Source organism: Mytilus edulis, chromosome 8 (genome assembly GCF_963676685.1).
Source record: "Mytilus edulis chromosome 8, xbMytEdul2.2, whole genome shotgun sequence".
In the NCBI taxonomy this organism is placed as follows: domain Eukaryota; kingdom Metazoa; phylum Mollusca; class Bivalvia; order Mytilida; family Mytilidae; genus Mytilus; species Mytilus edulis.
In genome coordinates, this window is record NC_092351.1 from 15301071 (window position 1) to 15323865 (window position 22795).

Below are 22795 nucleotides of genomic sequence, written 5' to 3' on the forward strand. Positions count from 1 at the left end.
TTGCTGAGTATATATATTTTTTATCAAAACTTGTTCAAATTTCACGTCAAACATATTAGAATTGATGAATCTATATCACAACCCTTCCTAGGGGTCCTATGACCAACAAAAGAGTCATGACTAAACATAATAAAATAAAGGGCAAAATGTCAAAACGAAAATCCGTTTGTTATCTTAAAAAGTATTAGATAAATAGAAAATCTAAAAGGAAAAGATTGTTTAGAATGTGGAGACCTTCCTTTTGTACATTTGTTTTTCTTGATCATGATGTTGCGGGTATATAAAATATATTTTTCAATTTAAATCTTAATCAAAGAATGTACTGAATTTCTATTTATTCATAGAAATACAAGCTGTGACAATTGTACGCTTTCAATACTAAAGTTTACTTTAAGACCATAGCTGAATACTAGACATGATGTAATATGATGTATTTTATGATAAAATGCAAATGATAAAAATAAATTCCTTCTGTAACAAACAGCCCAACCAATTGTTCAGTGTGTATCACAATACTAATCTGAACTTATGATGATAAAAAAGTTAAAAAGATTGGATCGTACGTCTTTCCTGACTAATGCTGTTATCAACACGCCCACTATTGTTAAGTATATAATGATAAGAAATAGAAAGTGAACATCATTTGAAGATAAGGATATAAGGAATATGAAGTATTTAATTATACTGGTATGTATATTTTATTTAATTTCAGGGTGAACAGCTTTATCATAACACCAAAGAACTTTTGTTGACAATTGGAAGCATTTTTACGAGTAATTATCTCTCATAATGCAAATTTGGTACAGAGTTGATTAAAAATTATGGCGTTGTATCAAGTCATATCAATGAAGGAAGTTATATATGAACATGCACATTTAATTTATCTTCATGGCAATTTTCCAAGTCTTAATTTTATAAAATTGATGCATGTTGACAATCTTATGATTTCAAGCTAGACACTTAGTATTTTAATACTTTAAATTTATCAGCGGACATTTTAAGAAAGGCACTTTATAATTGATGTGTTCGTAAGCACCGACTTTTGATAATTCAATAAGGTCACAACTACGATCGTGCTACATACTGATAAATACCCTGTAATAATTGACTGTAATCAGTGCTATGTAAGCTAAGCACCATATAAAATTGTTTTAAAAACTTGAAATTGATCAGAAAAATTAGGATTTACTACCCAAGGAATATATTACCATTTCTGATTGATCTTTTTTTAGACACGATTTTAATCCTTCAACAACGTTTATAATAGCTCAAAAAGAGGGACGAAATATGTCAAAGGGACAGTCAAACTCATAGATCGAAAATAAACTCACAACGCCATGGCTAAAAAAGAAAAAAAAAAAAACAAACAGACAAACAATAGTACACATGACACAACATAGAAAACTAAAGAATAAGCAACAGGAACCCCACCAAAAACTAGGGGTGATCTTATGTGCTCCAGAAGGGTAAGCAGATTTGAGGCCGACTTAACTGTATCTGTAGTATCCTTTATCTCTAGTTTTGTGGGATCATCATTGGCAAAAACACCCAATTTCAGCGTCATAAGAATAAAAGAACAGGTCGGCAAGAAGAGAGGCACAGTTGGTTCCTATGGAAATGCCAATAGTTTGTTTAAAAACACATCACCAAATGTAACAAATTGAAAACAACACGTTTGAATAATTTCTTGCATCCAAAGCGCTTTTCTGGATTTACCTTCGTCAGGAACGCTCAAAGTCAAACATTTGGAAGATGTATAAGTACCGAAACCGTTGAAGAGCTAGCAATATGTCAAAAATACCTAAAATAAATAGCCAAATAAATCTAAAGCAAACTTTGCCGTAGGGAGTTGAAACCTTAGTTTCTTAATAATTTATAAATTTAAAAACGGATAATTTAAGTTAAGTTGGTTAAATCATGTCGGTACCGAAATACTGACTACTGAGCTGATGATACCCTCGGGGACTGATAGATCACCAGCAGATGTATCGACCCAGTTATGTAAAAAATTGAAAACAACACGTTTGAATAATTTCTCGGTAATAAACGTGTTGTCAATCAAAAAATCAAGTATCTTGATCATGTCAGATTTTTTTTTTGGAATCAGAGTCATTTTTTGCACGGTAGGATTTATCTGTCCCAATGATAAAATACTTGAATCTACGTTTTGCCATCCAAAGGACCCTTTGAAACCGAAACAATCTTTCACGAAAATCATATTAAGGAACAGAAGCTATCGATTGTTTCAACAAAAAACACAAATGTGTTGACATAATTAAAGAAAAATGCTGCATTTGGTGTTGTTTTGCTTCTATTTTGTATGGTGAAAAGCAACAATCCCCCAAATCAATACATGATATTTATTTCCTCAAGACAAAGGAACAATAATTATAACAAGGATCGGCTATTCGTATTTTGTGCAATAGCGAAACATTTTGTTTACGTCGTTTAAACTAACTGCGTCATTTATCTTTCTTTGTAGAGTATATTAGGAATTGTGTGGTGTTCCAATTATCATTTAAGATTAAAAAGAAGTACAACATGTACCAAATCATATGACTGTACTTCAACAGCACCTTGCTGTAGGGATGCTAACAATCATACACTTACTGACCAGGAACAACACTTCGGTATGTTATTACCTTAATGTTGTTGAAAGAAGTTTTACAATATCTCTTACCAGTAAAAAGTCAGATTTACCAATTTTGGAATGGGAAATTTGTCCCGCACAGTGAATAGGATAAATGCATTAGCGTAATTGTATATACTTGAAGTACATACAATTGCGTTTGTTTTTGTACGATTTTGTTGCTCTCAATTCGACTCTTCAGTAAACGTTGTGATTCTCCTTTATGTATCATCAGTCTCTTTCGATATTTTTCGATTTTTTTTTTCATGCATAACATTTCAAATGGGACTTGTTGAATGTCTCTATAAACCCAGGTTTAATCCATCATTTTCTACCTAAGAAAATGCCTGTAGCAAGTCAGGAATATGACAATTGTTATTTATTCGTTTCATGTGTTTCAGTTTTTGATTTTGCCATTTGCTGAGAGACTTTCCGCTTAGAATCTTCCTCGGAGTTCGGTATTTGTTAAATTACCTGTTTTTCAATTACAGGGGACTTTTAATAGAATCTGTATTTAAGTTGAAACATAATAATGAAAGGTCTGCAAATTCCTTACTTAACTTATAATATAAATGAATATCAATATATTTATTAGCTCCGGTTCAAGGAGGTTCAAGTGGAACTTGTTCCAGTGTTCTTGGAAAGAAGGGTGATGTTTGTGACTCTTCTTGTGGATGCGAACCAGGTTAGTGTATTAAAAAAATGAAAGTGTTATTTTTATCATGCATGCGATGTTATCTTGCGTGAACAGCAAGAGAAACTCAATTTATTCGTTAACAAACCTGAAGTAAAAATGAAATGCCTTTCAGAAAATAGGGCCATGTTTTTTTCCTCTTTTTGCATTTCCACAGAACTCACAGATTTAAAAATAAAAAGATTTTTTCTTTCTATTTGTGTGGTTTATAAGCGTTTTATCTTTATTAACATAACATGTTATCTTAAATTGATTTCTTATGAATACATTTGTTTTCCAATTTATCAATAATAAAGATAAAAACATAAAAAAAAATATCACAGGTACAAAAAGAAAGTGCGTTTCGTAAGTCTTGACGCAGTTCTTAAATAATGTCAAGCGTAAATAATGAAGAGTCAGGTATCTTTACATCTGTGCATTTTATTCAGTCGATGTCACACGTTTTTGCATCAAATGTTAAAAAGTCGACTGAATGTGTTTACATGTTTTCCGTTCTAACGTTTATATCATATAAAGGTATGACCCAATTTTCAGAGCTAATGATAATCATATGCACGTGTTTAATTGACTGACTTTCAGGACTATTGGTTATATCATGGCGGCCAGTTTTTACTGGATGGAGGAAGCCGGAGTGCCCGGAGAGAACCACAAACTGTCACAGGAAATCTCTCAATCCTAGTCAATTAAGATAAGTCGAACGCACCTGCCACGTGCGGGATTCGAACTCATAACATTGATAGCGACTGCTATTAATAAACTACATAAACAACTCGGCCACTGAGGCCATTATTCGGACATGTAAAATTAAACACTCATAAAATAATAAATGTATCTCATGATGAATGAACTAAGCCAAAATATAAAAAAAAATCAATTATATACTATTTTTAAAATAACATCGTCATTAATCTATACAGATCTAAATTCTTCAATAACACTATTTGTATTTCACTCAAATTTAAATCCAAAAGAAATACACATATCTATGTCTAATGATTTTTCTAATTTTTCTATAGGTTATAAATGTTATCGACCAATGTCTGGAATGTGTTGTCCTCCAATGAGATGCTATAATGCCACTTGGGTAGAACAGCAACAGCATTACTGGGCTAATTGTCATCCACCAACATGTTATTATCCTCCCTAATTTCTACCATGACGAATTAAAAATATAAAACGCGTATTTAAAGTTAACAACGTTTATGCCGGTGTTATAAACAGCTTAAAGGAATCGGTTATATGTATATGAATAAATATCTCTAATAATTTGAGATCTAAATCAGATTTGAACGTTTCCTGACCTGTCGATTATTTGTTTTATAATCAACGAGTGGTTGTTTGATCTTAATTGTTGATTGGTCAAATTGATTATGACGTCATATTGCCTTGACTTCCATTGATTTTGTTATTGTGATATATAGCCTCTTCGTTGTTTATCTTAGACATACTTCTTTTGCGTTGATTTTGATTCTGAAAATACTACTATTCCATTATGAGTTTGATATTTTACTTAATTGTAACACATGGATAGGTACCTGTCGAAAACGAAGTAAATATGACAAGAAAGCCGGAAGATATCAAACAGGTATTCAAATTCAAGTCAATGTCAAATTAACAACACCATGGTAAAATACGGAAAAAAAAACGAACAGAATAAAAACAACAATATACAAACCACAACAAAGAACCCAATTTTTGTCTGGTATTGTTTATGTGAAATTTATTTTCAAATATGCAGACTGTCTTGTCTTTTTTGTCCACACTTCTTTAAAATTTGCCATTCTATCACTTATGTCGTTCAAGTAAAGAAGACAATAAAATACTGCATTCTACATTTTCCATCCAACGTGAATTAAAGGATACCAGAGATACAGGTCTCGTAGCTAAACTTACATATTGAAATTGTCAATGAGGGTGTGTTCAGAACACAACATTACGACAAAAGATATGATTTCAAGTTTCCAATTATAAAATTTTCATTTCGATGTAGCAGGGCCTGTATATAAAGTATATATTTTATTAACTCCCACTTTGTTTTATAAAATGACCATAAACCCACTTATTCATGGTATGGTATCAATATTTTTGACCTGACACTACGTTTTTTTTATTGCTTATTTCTTTTAGAATTTAATATGCAATGTTTCGGGTTCTTTCGGGAATAATCCCAGGTAAATCCTTATCAGCCGTCGACTTTTATATATATTTATTCCGTATCTAATATAGTAGATAGATGTGTATCTGTTTCATAACAGTTTTTTCAGGTCAGAAATATTGATACCATACCATGAATAATTGAGTTTATGGTGAGTTTATGGTCTTATGGTCTTTTTATAAACTTTCTCCCGTTTGTCGTAGTTACACTCTCGTCCTCTTTCTCCCGAGTGTCGTAGTTACACTCTCGTTCTCTTTCCCCCGATTGTTGTAGTTACACTCTCGTCCTCTTTCTCCCGATTGTCGTAGTTACACTCTCGTCCTCTTTCACTAGATTGTGACATCAACTAATTTGTACATATAATGAACTACGCGAAGGACGCCACTAGAGGAGCAGGATATTTTTACCTTAATCTTCCAGATTGACTGAGATCAACCCAAGTGTTTGATTCGCTCAGTATCATAGTTCTAAAATAAAAAATATATTTGGGGACTAGTTTATCTCTTCGTTTGATTTGTTTTGCCATAGCGATATCAGTTTCTTTCGACTAAAGAATGAAAATAAGGCAAAAGGTATCTTTTAAAACTGATATTTTCCTCATAAAGTACATTTGGTTAATTAAGGTATTTATTAAAATAATTATTGTAAAACAAATCAGAATAGAACCTATGCAGATACTCATGCATCGAAATGTTGCGGTTCTTTGAAATATAATCCTTAAACTTCGATATTTTCAAATTGTAAAAATACAAGCAATGACATTTTTATGCATTTTATACTTAGTTAACTTGTCAAGAAAAACACAGTTTACAAGATTAAACGTCCGGATTGTACGTGCTTCCTGACAAAATCTTGTTATTTCAACGCCCACTTTCGTTTAGTAAATTATGATGAGACGTAGAAAGTCTGTATGAACTTAAGTTGAAAATGAGGATATGATGAAGATGCACTATAAGTATATTATAGTATGTGCATCTTCAGAACGCGTTTGCGTAAGTAATTGACTGAACTCAGTGATTTCTAAACAAATGAATCATATAACATTGTAGTATAAGGCATTTATAGTCTTTGGTAGCCAGGACACAGTTATAGATATATACACAATCTGTTATCATACCACTTTATCAGCTCTTAACAAGAGGAACATCCGAGCAAACAAAACCCTATCCAATTCCAAAATCAAAAAGTATCATAAATCTACCAAAGAACATCATTCAGAGGCTCTTAGACAGTCTTTCAGATATATTTATTTACATGTTTGAAATAGTATCTTGCATAATTATTTGCATTTGGGACACTCGGATAACAACTACTAAACTATACTCATTTTTAGATTTTGCTTTGATCCCTAAAATGTGAACTATGACTTTACAAAGAAAATATGTTGTTACATGATGTGGTGTTCAGAGATATTTTTGTTTACATATATATGTGTTTGGTCAGGGCGTGCACACATCCTTTGTATTATAATATAAAAAACTATGTGTATTTTTTCATGACATCACACTGACTTTTGTGCACTTAAGTGTCCTGATTGTATTTTATTCTGTTCATTTATCAATAAAACCCCTCAATTAAGTTTTTGCCTCAAATGAATAGAGAATGGTGGAGTAACTTTTCTACAAATCTGAACAACAAAACATAATAACAATTCAAAAATCATGTGCTACTTTTTGAGTAAAATGAGTTCGAAATTTTGTATATTTGCTCAAAATTCAGATTTGTGTCCGTATTTTCTTTTTCGAAAGAGAGACATAACTTTTTTGTTTTAAAAGATAAACACAAAATGGTTTTTGTTAAATAATCGGTAATTTCTGGATTTTATAAGTATCATTAAAAATTATGCAATTTTTTTTCCGAAATAACTCTACATTTATCAAATGTTCATGAATAGAGGAAAAAACGTCATTTTTTGCTGCATGTTTATCAAAATTAAAAAAAATGCGCTATTTACAGTTTTATAAAATTTGGGTCACATAATCTCCTTGCAAAATGAAACAAATTGCTGTTTTAAAAAATAGGGGTCTATGCACTCGTTTTCAAATTAAATCAGTTTGAATGATAAAAATCAGTCGAAAAATGCATCTTTTCCCGATATGTCAGAGTTTGACGTCGCGAAAATCGTCCCTTATCCTGCAGAACCCCTCATGGTCTAAGGAGTACATTTAAGAAATTTTAATTCTAAAGTTACAGCTAATGTGTTGTGCTGATAGCTCCATATTTCATGATGATTGATTTTAACGGAATCGTCTGTGAATATATGCACAATGTTTGCCACAGATGGATTAACGCATCAATTTTTTTTAAACCGCTAGTTGAATAAAAAAAAGACTAACATCAGTCCACAGAAGTTGAAGCTTGAGTAACTAAAATTCACAAAATATCTGAGGTGAAGTCATCGATTAGGTCCAACACCGATTAGAACGTCATTGCATGACTGTTTACACCCGTCGTGTTTCTCATGGGAAGTAAAATGCGGGAATGAGTCGCATTATCTGATGCTAGAATCGTTGAGACGAGGGCAGGCTTTTCGCTACAACTAAAGGAATATACTTTTATTCTTGGTCATTCGCAAGACAAAAATTTCATTATCATCAGTCCAATCATTATTGCGTCTGTATGATTTTTTTATAAGGAATTATTAGGAAGTACTGGAAGCAGATTTCTTCTTTAAAGGAAGTAAAAGAAGGAAACTCAAGCTAAGGAATATGTTTTCAAGTAAAAAAGGAAAAATAAAAAAAAAACAACAACAAAGGAGTGTATTAACATAGATGAATATAAATGCTGCACTTTAAAATTAGTGAAACAGCCTTTTGGTGAATATTTCAGTTCTTTTCAAAAGATTGGATCAACATTATCCGGAATAAAAAAGCATGCTGTTTATTTCCTTAGATAAATGAGCATTGTTTTAAAATTTAAGAAGGAGCGGCTATTCCCGTCTTAAGTAAAGACGAAACCATTGTTGATATTAACCAAGCGATGAACTTTCCTTGTAGAGTGTTGTAGGAATTGTGTGGTGTACAAACTATCATTTAAGAAGAAATACCACATGTACCAAGTCATATGACTGTACTTCTACCGCACCTTGCTGTAGGGATGCACACAATCGTACACTTACTAACCAGGAACATCTTGGTATGTTATTCATGTATAATGAGCTAGCACAATTGTAAATATTATACTGAAACCTGCAACGAAAATCATCATTGATTCTAAATTGAGAGAAAAATAAAATAAAAATTTAGTGTATCGTTCTGCATGTTCTGTTTCGTGGTTTAGTAATTCTATCCAGCCTAGTTAAAAGTAAAATAATAAAAAAGACTGAGATCTAGGATCAAGTAAAAAATGGTCAACAACACTTGGATCGTTTATGTTATTCACAAGCCCTAGCACCTCCCCACCATTTAATACCGTTTTGATAAATTGGCATATTAAGTTCTTTTTCAATTGATAGAAAACATGCGTTTTCTTTCTGCTTTTGATAGTGCCTGTAAAATTGACATTGAATATACAATTGTAGAAAGATATTTTGATAGAAGCTGTGTCTTTCATGAAATGCTTGTATTGCCTTACTTTAACAATATACAATCAAATGCAGTAAAATTAGATGAATATACCAACTGTCAGGTGGGAGTGAAAACTACGTCTAACATATTTTGAAATAATTTTTTTTCGAATTGTTTATACAATTTAACCGGGCAGACCATTTTTATAATGATATATTTTTAATTGTCAGTTGTTATTTCCAACAAATTCTTTTGGATACTATATATCTAGTAGTAAAAAGTAAAATAACAAAAATACCGAACTTAAATGAAAATTCATAACGTAATGTCCCATATCAAATGGCAAAATCAGAAGCTAAAACACATTAAATGAATGGACAACAACTGTCGTATTCCTGACTTTGTACAGGCAGTTCTTATGTAGACAAGTGTGGATTAAAACCGTTGTTATAGCTAGCTAAACCTCTCACCTGAATGACATCGCATAATATAGAATTAAAAAAGAAATCACAAGAGGAACAGCTTCTACCATTTACCTCATTTATATGATATTCATACACTACGTGAGCCTCATGTTGAGTAGGTATATGTCTACCCTACCAGAGTGCATGTGATCACCGCTGCTATTTGGTTGGTTCGTGTTGACTTGTCTTTTGTGTTGTATGTGGTATTTTGTAGGCTGTTGGTTGTCCTGTAGTAATTTTTCTTTTTTTTTGTCCGATTTTGTCATTCTTACTTTGACTCTTCAGTATGTATCTCCAGTCTCTTTTCACAATCGATTGTTTAAATTCAATATAAATAGGAAGATGTGGTATGAGTGCTTAAAATACAACTCTCAATTCAAGTCACAATTTGCAAAAAATAAACAATAATAGATCAAAATACGGCCTTCAACACAGAGTATTGGCTAATACCGAACAGCAAGCTATAAAAGGCTCCAATATGACAAGTGTAAAACAATTCAAACAGGATAACAAATTCAATCCTTGCATTTCAAATCTGACTTTTTGAATGTCGCACTCATTGGGGAATGTTTGTATAAATCTGTATTTAAATTGATAGGTCTGCAAATTGTCAGCTAATTTAATGATATGAATATACCCTCATTTACCTTTTAGTCCCGCGTCTAGACCGTTCAAATGGAACTTGTTTCAGTGCACTTGGAAAGAAATATGACCTATGTGATTCTTATTGTGGATGCGAATCAGGTAACTTTTTTAATACATGAAGCATAAACAATAGTATTGTGTTATTATAAATGCGATGTTGTCATATTCCAACAATAAAAGAAATTCAATTTAATCATGAGGGATACAGAAAACCTGTGGTAAAAAATGTAAGGCGGTCTATTTTGTATAAAGGACAAAAATAAATACATGTCTTCTCTCACTGTTCGCATCTCTATACAAAACTCACAATATTCGTGTGGTTTATAAGCGTTACATCTCTAAAACAATGACATGCTATGCCCAATTGATTTCCAATAAATACCTATGTTTTCAAAATTAATAATGAACGTTAAAAACATTGAGAAGACAAAACGTTAAAAACATTAATAGAAAAAAATATCACAAGTACTAAAAAAATCCAAAACAAAACCCGAAACAACTCGTATCTGAACTCTAAGTATTGTTTGAATAACGTCAAGCGTTTAATGAAAAAGTTCAGACTTCAATACCTTTTTTCGATTCATGCCACCAGTGTTTGCATCAAATGATAAAACAGACGACTTAATATGGGTAGAGTTTTCACGCTGTTTTCATAAAATATAAAGGTATGGCACAAAGTTTATACTTAGTGATAACAAGGGGTTTAATAAAAATTAGATTACCCTGAAATGATAAGTGAACAAATCATATAATTACGTATCTATTATAAATAAAAGAAGCCGAAAATAAGTATTTTATTAAAAAAAACACCATGCCAAAAATAAAAAAGATTTAAAAAAAGTTCTGGTATGAGTGTCAATGAGACAACTCTCCATCCAAGTCACAATGTATAAAAAGTAAACAATTTAAGGTCAAAGTACGGCCTTCAAAACGGAGCTTGGCTAACACCGAACAGCAAGCTATAAAGTGCCCCAAAATGACTAGTGTAAAACAATTCAAACAGGAAAACCAACGACCTAATCTATATAAAAAACGAGTAACGAGGAACACTTATGAACCACACCAACAAACGACAACCAATTAACAACAGGTTCCTAATATAGGACAGGTGCAAATAAATGTAGCGGGTTTAAACTTGGGACATACATGTTTCATTAAAAGCTCGTTTAGTTGAGTTTGGTTTAAACATATTTTATTTGCTTAAATATGCAAAACAGATGAGACACAAGTTAATCAAACTTATATAGTCTTCCCCCAAAATAACCCCGTCATTCATCTAGCCTCTACAATAACCTTATTTTTATTTTACTCAAGCTATGATTTAAATCTCAAACAAATACATATTTCTAATGATTATTCAACTATTCTACAGGTTACCAATGTTATAGTCCTATGGCTGGAATAGAACTTCCAATGAGATGTTATAATGCCACGTGGGTAGATCAGCAACAACATAAATGGTCCAATTGTCACGGACAAAGATGTCTTTATCCTCCATAATTCACATCATTACAAAATAAAGATAGTGAACCCTAGTTTATAGTAGACTAGTATTATATCTGGAAAAAACCCTTGATTGTTGAAAGCAATCTGTTATATTATTATAAACATCTTTCATAGACTGTTCTGAGGAAGTTTTAACATTTCCCGACCTTTCGAATATTTTATAAAAAATATAATTTGTGGTTCGTTTGATTTCATGGTCAAAATGCAATTGTGACGTCATAATTTCTTGTCCTGTCTGATTTTATGATAAAAATAATAAGTCTCTTCGTTGTTCATCTTAGACACTCGTCTTCAGAGTTGATTTTGATAATGAAAATACAAAGATTGCATTATGGGTTTGCGATTTTTTGTTATGTACTGGACGTAAGCCTAGGAAATGAGAGAAGAGAAACGAAAGATACCAAATGAACCTTCAACTCGATGACAAACTTAAAACGCCATGGCTAAAAAAAAAGAAAAGATTAACAGACCAACACAAGTTTATTATACTCAACAAAGAACATACTTTTCGTTTGTTATTTAGTGTATGTGAAAATATTTTTCAGTTATTTACACTCTCTTGCTAGTCTTGGTTGTCTTTGTTGTCGGCACTTTTTGAAAGCATCATCCTTCAGTGAGCAGGCTTTAAACATGTATATAAAATATAAAGTATAAAGGACACTTAAGTTAAGCTTGGTATTTATCTTAAATGGAAATTATTACATATTAACAAGAAACTTTGTAACAACATAAGATTTACTCGTATACTTCTTATTTACTGACTAAAACGTACAAGGATAACATCACACCAACATCAGGCTCATGTGAAAGAATTCGGGGAACATAAAAAAAATAGCAACACTGAACAAATCATGGAACTGATAGCCTGAACTTGTACAAGCATAACATCTGGTGGATTGAAACTAATTTCTTCATGCTTAAACACATGTGACTGCATATGTAGGCTATATTTCATTTGGTTAGTATGATAGTTAAGGTGAGTATTTTATTACTTTGTCCTTGATATAGAATTGCTGCTCACAGGTTGCTAAAGTCGGAGTCATCTCTTCAAATGATATCGCAAGTCATTACGAGTTAACTAAAGACTTGAACACGGCTATGTCCAAAATGTCGTAATCACACTTTTGTCCTTTTCCTCAGTTGTGACATTAGCAAATGTTTATTTACAATGAACTACATGACGAACACTTCTAGTGATACCATATATTCTTACCCTTCCAAATCAACCGAGTTTTTGGTCGAGTCCGTTTTCCTCAGTCCTAAATCTTTAATGTAGTATTTTGTTGATTTGATTTTCTTTTTTTTTTGTTATGTTTTTGCCATAGCGTTATCAAAACTTCTTTAACTCAAGAGTTTTGAAAATAAGATTACCCTTTTATTACTTTTGTGTGTTCGTCGTGCTTTTCTGAATTCAACTTTATCTGGAATGCTTAATACTCCATAGTGAAATGAGAAACGTGGTAGAACATCATCAATATATTTTAGTGTGCAATTTAATGATTTTACTATGCTAACGTATTATATTATTGTCTCGTAAAAAACTTTGAATTCTTCATACCAACAAAACAACACATAAGCTGGTTTGAAAACGGTCACCTATAAAACTACTGTTTTTGAAGATACACAACTTTCAGCGAGTTTGTGAGATAACATATAAAAAATTCACTCATATAAGAATAAAAACTAATGATTTAGAATTTCATATTCTTCGTCCGGTAACAAGTGCCATCCTTTATAACATATTGATGAAACGGTATCTTCGAGCTTGGATTGGTTATATCCACACTCTTTCAACCATTCTACTTTCATATTATGTGATGACATATCGTTTTCTATAATGTATGATACTTTATTTTCATAAAGACAAAGTTCTTGCATCTTCCTTTCTTTTGCTATACATAATACTGTTGCACTGTTTATTGGCATATTGTACCGTAAGTAAGATAATTTAGTACACGCCCTTACCAGTTCCAACAGACCAAAAGACAAGCCACGGAACTGCTCATCAAAATCAAACCCTCCATCCTCTTCTGAATCGTCAAACACGAATGAAAGATATACCAGTGTTTTGGAATAGCATTTTGTAAAGTGCTTCAAAAGATCTATTAGTTCTAGATCAGTTTTGAAAAAGGTCAGTCCAATATTTCGTAAAGGCATACAGCATGGAAAGTCTCCTAGTGCTACTGGCAAATGCTTAATTTCCAGGTCAACAAGAAAAGTTGGGCGTTTTGTAAGTATCTTATTCCAAATTTGATCATTTAAGGGTTCATCGTTGGGAACTGCAATGTCATCTGATTCACTATCTCCGTACAAAGCTAATTCACAGAGATTTCTATCTACCATTTGTAGGAGGCAATAACCTGTTATGCATTCGCGTCTGATTGCCAACTTCTTCAAATTGTCAAATACGTTGAAAAATTTCATATAGTCAAAGTTTCCATGAGGGCTTATCAAAAGAAAATCTATTCCTGAAATTTTATGCCCTACATGTTGATCTTGTATGATTGACAAAAGAGTTGAAAGTCCCTCGTCATTATCCATCGAAGGCTTAAAAGACGATATATCAACAGAATTGAGATCTGCACATTTAGCCAAAAGATTGCAAAGGAATGAGGAGAACGATTTTGTGAAATTTTGAGTTGGTTCTGAAATGTTTCGAAATGGCATATACCCAATTCCAAGATAATTAAGGTTCCAACACGAAGTACAAGCTGCTTCTAGTACATGTAAAATATCTTCTAAATTTTCTTTATAGAAATATAGTTTAAGGTTTTTAACATTTCGCCCATACTTTACCATACATGATACAAATTTTTGTATACTCCGCTTTATGTCGACCTTGGATTCCAATTCACCACAGTCTAGTTCAATATATTTCCAAATTTTTGTCGAATTGAAGAGATCTTTCCATGCAGGTATAGCCCATGCCAAGTCAAACTTTTCTTCCCAGTTCAGAAAATCTGTTACGTGAATTACTGTAGTGGTTGGCAAATCCAGAATCGTAAACATGTTCTGTAAAATTGAGAACGAAAATATGTGTTCACTATACAAAACAATTCGTTATGAAAAATAACAAGAACTGTCATATTCATGATATTCAAAGTCATCTTATCTAAACAAAAAAACGAGAAGACAAGCTACTTTATAACACTTATTTGGATCACTATACCAAACAAATTGCAAAATAATTTTGTCGAAACTCTCTGATTATATTGTGTAAAGTCAAACATTATATGGTAGTACATGTACCCTTAAAATAAATGAATATTAACATATTTGAAAACAAATGTTTGTAGAGTTTTGAGTTGGTTGTGAATTTTCCTTTAAAGACATATACCCGATTCAAAGAGCCTGCGCGTTCCACAACAAACGAGGAGTTGCGTCAAGTACATGTTAAATTTCTTCTAAATTGTCTTTATTGTAATCAAGGTTAAGGTGTTTAGCATATCGCCCATACTTAACAATGCCCGATACGACTTGTGTATACTCTGCTGTATGTCATCCCAGTCGAGTTCAATTCATTATCAAGCTTTTGTCTTATAAAAATGAATATTGCATCCTAAATAATATTTTGAATATATCCCTTATAGTGTCATTAATGATTTTATAAACAGAATACTTTAAAGATCAAAAGTGTGATGTTGAATTACACAAAGTGAGTAAGTTTGCACGACAAACGACGACGATATTTATTACACAGATTTTAAAAGTGTTCGAGGGGAAGTAAATCTTTTTATCATATTACTAAAAAAAAACCAATACTTACTCAATTAAATGAAAACATAAATACTTTATGCGACTAGTCAGTCTGTAATAATAAAGGTTAAATAATAAATATCCGTCCTATCACACGAAGGTTATTCATATAGATACTATTTAAACTTTGATCAACAATGATTTAAATTGATATTTATCATTTGAAATCCATAATATTTGACCTAGTATCTTTACAGGACTAATCAGGTCTATGTGTAAATATTAATTTACACATGACTGTCATCGATCCCTATAAATTTATAAGAAATGTGAGTTTAATATGTCCTTCTGCATTCACCTACTGTATATTCATTTAATGTTTTATGAGTACTTATTTTCAAGAACTGAAGAAAACTTGCATTTACGTGAATATTTGATTACCTTAGTTTTAAAAATGTATGCATACAATCTTTTAAAGGATTTGCAAATCGTTTAACATTTAAAGTACGCGGTATCCCTGTTACCAGGAAATCTACGAAATTTTGTATCCAACGAATAATGATAACGAATAGTATTTAAAAAGATAGTAAAGCTAACGGACAAGTTAATTTGAAATGCTAAAAGTTTGAATAGTATTTCTTAATTTTTGCACATTGTGTAAAAATTGTAAAAACGTTTGATGATCAACTTTAAACTTTAACAATGGTGAATCTTTAATTATTAAAAGCTCATTGAAATATGGTCTCCTCATTCATCGGTGATCAACATAAACATAAAAAACCAGCAATTAATTGATTGAAAGTAGCTATGAACTGCATAGAAAAGTTAACTGATTCTGTAAACTTTAAAATTTTAGCATAAACAGGAATGTTATACAATTTCAACATTTAACGTTATATGTATCGCATAAGTGCTAAAATTTCAGTGCTCTTTTCACAAAAAATCTTAGACTAAAAATACTTGTAAATCATACCCTTTCAGTATAACATAAGATCAATTTCAATCGTAATAAGTTTTTTGAAAAGAGTCGCTCATTTCATTGCCCGGAAAAACTATGATTGCTATACAATTTTTTATACTAATTTAAAATGGTCATGGATTTATACATTGCAGATGTTTCCAAATTTACTATTAGTTATTTCAACTTTTCTGTAGCGTATTAGTCATACCTGAATCAGATATTCCATACTTCATCATGCTCTTTTTCTGGTTTCTTGGATTTGCCAGCTTGGGTTGCATTGTTGTAACACTACGTTAAAACAGATTTATTAAACAAAATATTCGGTACCTACATAAATATATAATTAACTATGAAATCTTAAAAATTATTTTTTCCACAACCGTCAGATGGTAATGAATGCATGAGTGATTCCATTTAAATAAGCACTGGGTGTAGGAGGAAAAGCATACACTTATCTCCTCAGTTCTATATATCCAATAATTCAGCTCAACATGACAATAAAGTACACATTTTTATATAGTATACTGTAAATGTTATTATTTTTGCAACGTTTCCTTTGATACCAGTGATTGAATAGAATGTTTATATATTTTCCAACATCCAACCTCTACATACAGCTAATTGTTAGGAAACACAGTTTCTATGTCGCCTTTGATACGTCTTTTATAATTTCTTAACCTCATACCCTGTTTGGTTGATATAAATATAAAATTGACTACACTTGTACGTGAGGCATTGATATTAACATACAGTAGGTCTTTAAGTTATCATTCATGAACTATAAAACATGTAAAAAAGAACTGAGAGGTGTACATTGATAAGACCATACCCTAACGACAAAAATAACCATAAAACACCAGGAGACAACATTACAGTCTTCTCTTCGAGAACAGAGACAGAACAATATGACCAGCCCTCAATCGCCCAAGTACGGAATAGTGGATGAAATATGTGTTCAAATCGAATTTGACTAAAGATAGTATTGATTCCCTTTCTAATACTTTTTTCAAATATTCATTGAATTAATTATATTTTAAAAGATAGAAAGGAATTTTAAATCTTGAGGCAAATGACCTTCAATGAAGTATGGAAATGTTTTTAATGGCTCTTTTGGTCATACGAGTCCTTATGTAATCATTTACTCATACATCAGTGGCCTATCAATTTTGGGGTTGAGTGTTCCCGAGGGAGGTAAATTCAATAGTGCAAATGTACTAAGTATTATTTTCATTTATACTATGGAATTGATATTTCGTCGTTTCGGTTTAATATTAATAAGAAGATGTGATATGAGTGCCAATGAGACAACTCTCCATCCAAGTGACAATGTGTAAAAAGTAAATTATAGGTCAAAGTATCTATTCTTGCCTTTTCATTTACACCAAAAACTAAATTAACCAATCATTGATGGTGAAGACAATGTAAATGATTTCAATGTGTGATAGAATAAATTAGTGTACATTATAAATATCCGTCTAATCAAAATATTTATTAAGTAAATGTTCGTTTCTATTTGTAATTTTATGTTAAAGTATTATATTTTCTGTTTCAGCTTAAGATCAGTGATAAACATGTTTAGGAAATGAATGGATAATTGAAGAGGACAATCACAATATATTGAGTATTGATAATCAAACTAAAATACAAACAGTAGGCTGTACAGTTATGCTTGTACCATATATATAATATAACTATTTTTATACAGTGTAAACGAATACTATTAAACATTTATGCCGGGCATCAATCTCTCTGTTACATAGTTTTACAGGAATTTCCAAGAATTCTTTTGAAAAATGAAGTATATTGATTTATATTTAATTTTTGTATAAATACATACCTCTTTTGGGAAAATACATAAGACACTCCGTTTTGTTAAGCTACTGTCCCAAGGTTTAATTCCCATACTACAGTTGGGTGCAGACCAAGCATTACATAAAGTAAACGCAAGTTAACGCCGCGTGCACATATTTCGTTAGTTAACTTCAAATCTCCCGTTTACTAGTAAACGCACGTTTACTATAATTACGTTAACGTGGTCGAAATGGAAATTTCTAATGTCTACCCTAGTAAACGGGCGTTTACTATGTGTCCGTTTAGTCAGTAGTAAACGGGCGTTTACTTCAGAATTCTTCAAATTTATTTTTACGTGCACTTAAAAGTAAACGGGCGTTTAGTACAGATTTTACAAGTGTATTTTTACGTGCACTTGAAAGTAAACGCACGTTTACTTTTCGCGTTAACTGATTGGGTAAATTTAGAAATAAACTTCAAGTTCATTTGCACATTTATTTTATAAAAGCGACCTTTAGTCTTTATATTTCACGTATATGTGTTTCAAACCAGAACAATTCAAAAACTCTTTTAATTCGAAATATTAAATTACACAAAATCACTTTCATAAAGTCCATTAACTTTACTGATTGGCAGATTTTCTATATTTTCCTTTCAAAAGTTACATGTGCAAATATCGATACGGAAAGAAAGGTTATCCGAGACATCGGGAGAATATTTTTATATGATGGCATATAAACATCATGGTTTATGTTGTTTCGTTCCCCGTTTATAATTGTCTCTTCGAATTCCTAACTATAACTCGGTGTATTTAATACATTAATTTTTAATCGAAATTCACCTTGTTTGCCTTGGATTAACATGATAAGATTCTGTTTTGACAAATGATAAAAAAAACCGTAAATTGAACAGTATATTGAGGACGGGATATCAATAAAGTGTAATATATGTTCATTTGTACCATCTCGTCAATAAAATGTTCAAATATTGCTATCTTTACATTGATATATAACTCATTTACTATGCGTTTATATAAATTTACATAATAGAATGCTTATATGGTCAGTTTTGGTTGTTGTGGACAAATAATTTTATTATATGAGTCGGTCTGAGGTATGAAAACTACTGAATTTTGTTTACGATTCAATATTTTCAATAAAAAAAGGACATGCTGGCACTCTAAATTGATGCGAACAAATTTTTTTAGTCATAATATTCAAATATTGCTACCTATTTTCTTATACAATCAATCCTTACATGAAAATATAGCTCATTTACTATGCGGCTATATAGATTTACATAAGCAAATGCTTATATGGTCAGTTTTGGTTGTTGCGGACAAATAATTTTATTATATGAGTCAGTCTGAGGTATGAAAACTACTGAATTTTGTTTACTATTCAATATTTTGAATAAAAAAAAGGACATGCTGGCACTCTAAATTAATGCGAACAAAATGTTTTAGTCATAATATTCAAATATTGCTACCTATTTTCTTATACAATCAATCCTTACATGAAAATATAACTCATTTACTATGCGGCTATATAGAATTACATAATAAAATGCTTATATGGTCAGTTTTGGTTGTTGCAGACAAATAATTTTATTATATGAGTCAGTCTGAGGTATGAAAACTACTGAATTTTGTTTACGATTCAATATTTTGAATATAAAAAAGGACATGCTGGCACTCTAAATTGATGTAAACAAAATTTTTTAGTCATAATATTCAAATATTGCTACCTATTTTCTTATACAATCAATCCTTACATGAAAATATAACTCATTTACTATGCGGCTATATAGATTTACATAATAAAATGCTTATATGGTCAGTTTTGGTTGTTGCGGACAAATAATTTTATTATATGAGTCAGTCTGAGGTATGAAAACTACTGAATTTTGTTTACGATTCAATATTTTAAATAAAAAAGGACATGCTGGGATTCTAAATTGATGGGAACAAAATTTTTTTAATCATAATATTCAAATATTACTTCCTTTTTTATTATACAATCAATCCTTACTTGAAAATATAACTCATTTACTATGCAGCTATATAGATTTACATACTAGAATGCTTATATGGTCAGTTTTGGTTGTTGCGGACAAATATTTTTATTATATGAGTCAGTCTGAGGTATGAAAAATACTTAATTTTGTTTACGATTCAATATTTTGAATAAAAAAGGACATGCTGGCACTCTAAATTGATGCGAATAAAATTTTGTAATCATAATGTTCAAATATTGCTACCTATTTTTTTAATCAATCAATCCTTACATGAAAATATAGCTCATTTACTCTGTGGCTATATAGATTTACATAAGCAAATGCTTATATGGTCAGTTTTGGTTGTTGCGGACAAATAATTTTATTATATGAGTCAGTCTGAGGTATGAAAACTACTGAATTTTGTTTACGCTTCAATATTTTGAATAAAAAAGGACATGCTGGCACTCTAAATTGATGCGAACAAAATTTTTTAGTCATAATATTCAAATATTGCTACCTATTTTCTTATACAATCAATCCTTACATGAAAATATAACTCATTTACTATGCGGCTATATAGATTTACATAATAAAATGCTTATATGGTTAGTTTTGGTTGTTGCGGACAAATAATTTTATTATATGAGTCAGTCTGAGGTATGAAAACTACTGAATTTTGTTTACGATTCAATATTTTAAATAAAAAAAGGAAATGCTGGCACTCTAAATTGATGCGAAGAAATTTTTTTTAATCATAATATTCAAATATTACTACCTTTTTTATTATACAATCAATCCTTACTTGAAAATATAACTCATTTACTATGCGGCTATATAGATTAACATACTAGAATGCTTATATGGTCAGTTTTGGTTGTTGCGGACAAATATTTTTATTATATGAGTCAGTCTGAGGTATGAAAACTACTGAATTTTGTTTACGCTTCAATATTTTGAATAAAAAAGGACATGCTGGCACTCTAAATTGATGCGAACAAAATTTTGTAATCATAATATTCAAATATTGCTACCTATTTTCTTATACAATCAATCCTTACATGAAAATATAGCTCATTTACTATGCGGCTATATAGATTTACATAAGCGAATGCTTATATGGTCAGTTTTGGTTGTTGCGGACAAATAATTTTATTATATGAGTCAGTCTGAGGTATGAAAACTACTGAATTTTGTTTACGATTCAATATTTTAAATAAAAAAAGACACGCTGGCACTCCAAATTGATGGGAACAAAATTTTTTTAATCATAATATTCAAATATTACTTCCTTTTTTATTATACAATCAATCCTTACTTGAAAATATAACTCATTTACTATGCAGCTATATAGATTTACATACTAGAATGCTTATATGGTCAGTTTTGGTTGTTGCGGACAAATATTTTTATTATATGAGTCAGTCTGAGGTATGAAAAATACTTAATTTTGTTTACGATTCAATATTTTGAATAAAAAAGGACATGCTGGCACTCTAAATTGATGCGAATAAAACTTTGTAATCATAATGTTCAAATATTGCTACCTATTTTTTTATACAATCAATCCTTACATGAAAATATAGCTCATTTACTCTGTGGCTATATAGATTTACATAAGCAAATGCTTAAATGGTCAGTTTTGGTTGTTGCGGACAAATAATTTTATTATATGAGTCAGTCTGAGGTATGAAAACTACTGAATTTTGTTTACGATTCAATATTTTAAATAAAAAAAGACATGCTGGCACTCCAAATTGATGGGAACAAAATTTTTTTAATCATAATATTCAAATATTACTTCCTTTTTTATTATACAATCAATCCTTACTTGAAAATATAACTCATTTACTATGCAGCTATATAGATTTACATACTAGAATGCTTATATGGTCAGTTTTGGTTGTTGCGGACAAATATTTTTATTATATGAGTCAGTCTGAGGTATGAAAAATACTTAATTTTGTTTACGATTCAATATTTTGAATAAAAAAGGACATGCTGGCACTCTAAATTGATGCGAATAAAATTTTGTAATCATAATGTTCAAATATTGCTACCTATTTTTTTATACAATCAATCCTTACATGAAAATATAGCTCATTTACTCTGTGGCTATATAGATTTACATAAGCAAATGCTTAAATGGTCAGTTTTGGTTGTTGCGGACAAATAATTTTATTATATGAGTCAGTCTGAGGTATGAAAACTACTGAATTTTGTTTACGCTTCAATATTTTGAATAAAAAAGGACATGCTGGCACTCTAAATTGATGCGAACAAAATTTTTTAGTCATGATATTCAAATATTGCTACCTATTTTCTTATACAATCAATCCTTACATGAAAATATAATTCATTTACTATGCGGCTATATAGATTTACATAATAAAATGCTTATATGGTCAGTTTTGGTTGTTGCGGACAAATAATTTTATTATATGAGTCAGTCTGAGGTATGAAAACTACTGAATTTTGTTTACGATTCAATATTTTAAATAAAAAAAGGACATGCTGGCACTCTAAATTGATGTGAACAAATTTTTTTTAATCATCATATTCAAATATTACTACCTTTTTTATTATACAATCAATCCTTACTTGAAAATATAACTCATTTACTATGCGGCTATATAGATTTACATAATAAAATGCTTATATGGTCAGTTTTGGTTGTTGCGGACAAATAATTTTATTATATGAGTCAGTCTGAGGTATGAAAACTACTGAATTTTGTTTACGATTCAATATTT

General features: G+C 30.8%; 1 protein-coding gene and 1 long non-coding RNA gene across 2 annotated transcripts; both read left to right on the top strand.

Annotated features, from left to right (window-relative positions):
- Positions 1-545: 545 nt before the first annotated feature.
- Positions 546-4607, top strand: LOC139484906 (uncharacterized). Its single transcript, XM_071268954.1, has 4 exons — positions 546-687; positions 2483-2630; positions 3225-3314; positions 4340-4607. The coding sequence occupies exons 1-4, from the start codon at positions 667-669 to the stop codon at positions 4468-4470; spliced, it is 390 nt and encodes a 129-aa protein (XP_071125055.1). The 5' UTR covers positions 546-666; the 3' UTR covers positions 4471-4607.
- Positions 4608-8451: 3844 nt separating this feature from the next.
- On the top strand, positions 8452-15354 carry LOC139484908 (uncharacterized). The gene is made up of 3 exons (XR_011655187.1): positions 8452-8613; positions 10103-10192; positions 11466-15354. It is a non-coding gene; the product is annotated as an uncharacterized lncRNA (long non-coding RNA).
- The last annotated feature ends 7441 nt before the right edge of the window (positions 15355-22795 follow it).

Coding starts and splice junctions, on each gene's coding strand:
- LOC139484906 (XM_071268954.1), top strand. CDS start 667: ATGAAGTATTTAATTATACTG. Junction 688..2,482: donor TGAAGTATTTAATTATACTG/GTATGTATATTT, acceptor CTTTCTTTGTAG/AGTATATTAGGAATTGTGTG. Junction 3,315..4,339: donor TTCTTGTGGATGCGAACCAG/GTTAGTGTATTA, acceptor ATTTTTCTATAG/GTTATAAATGTTATCGACCA.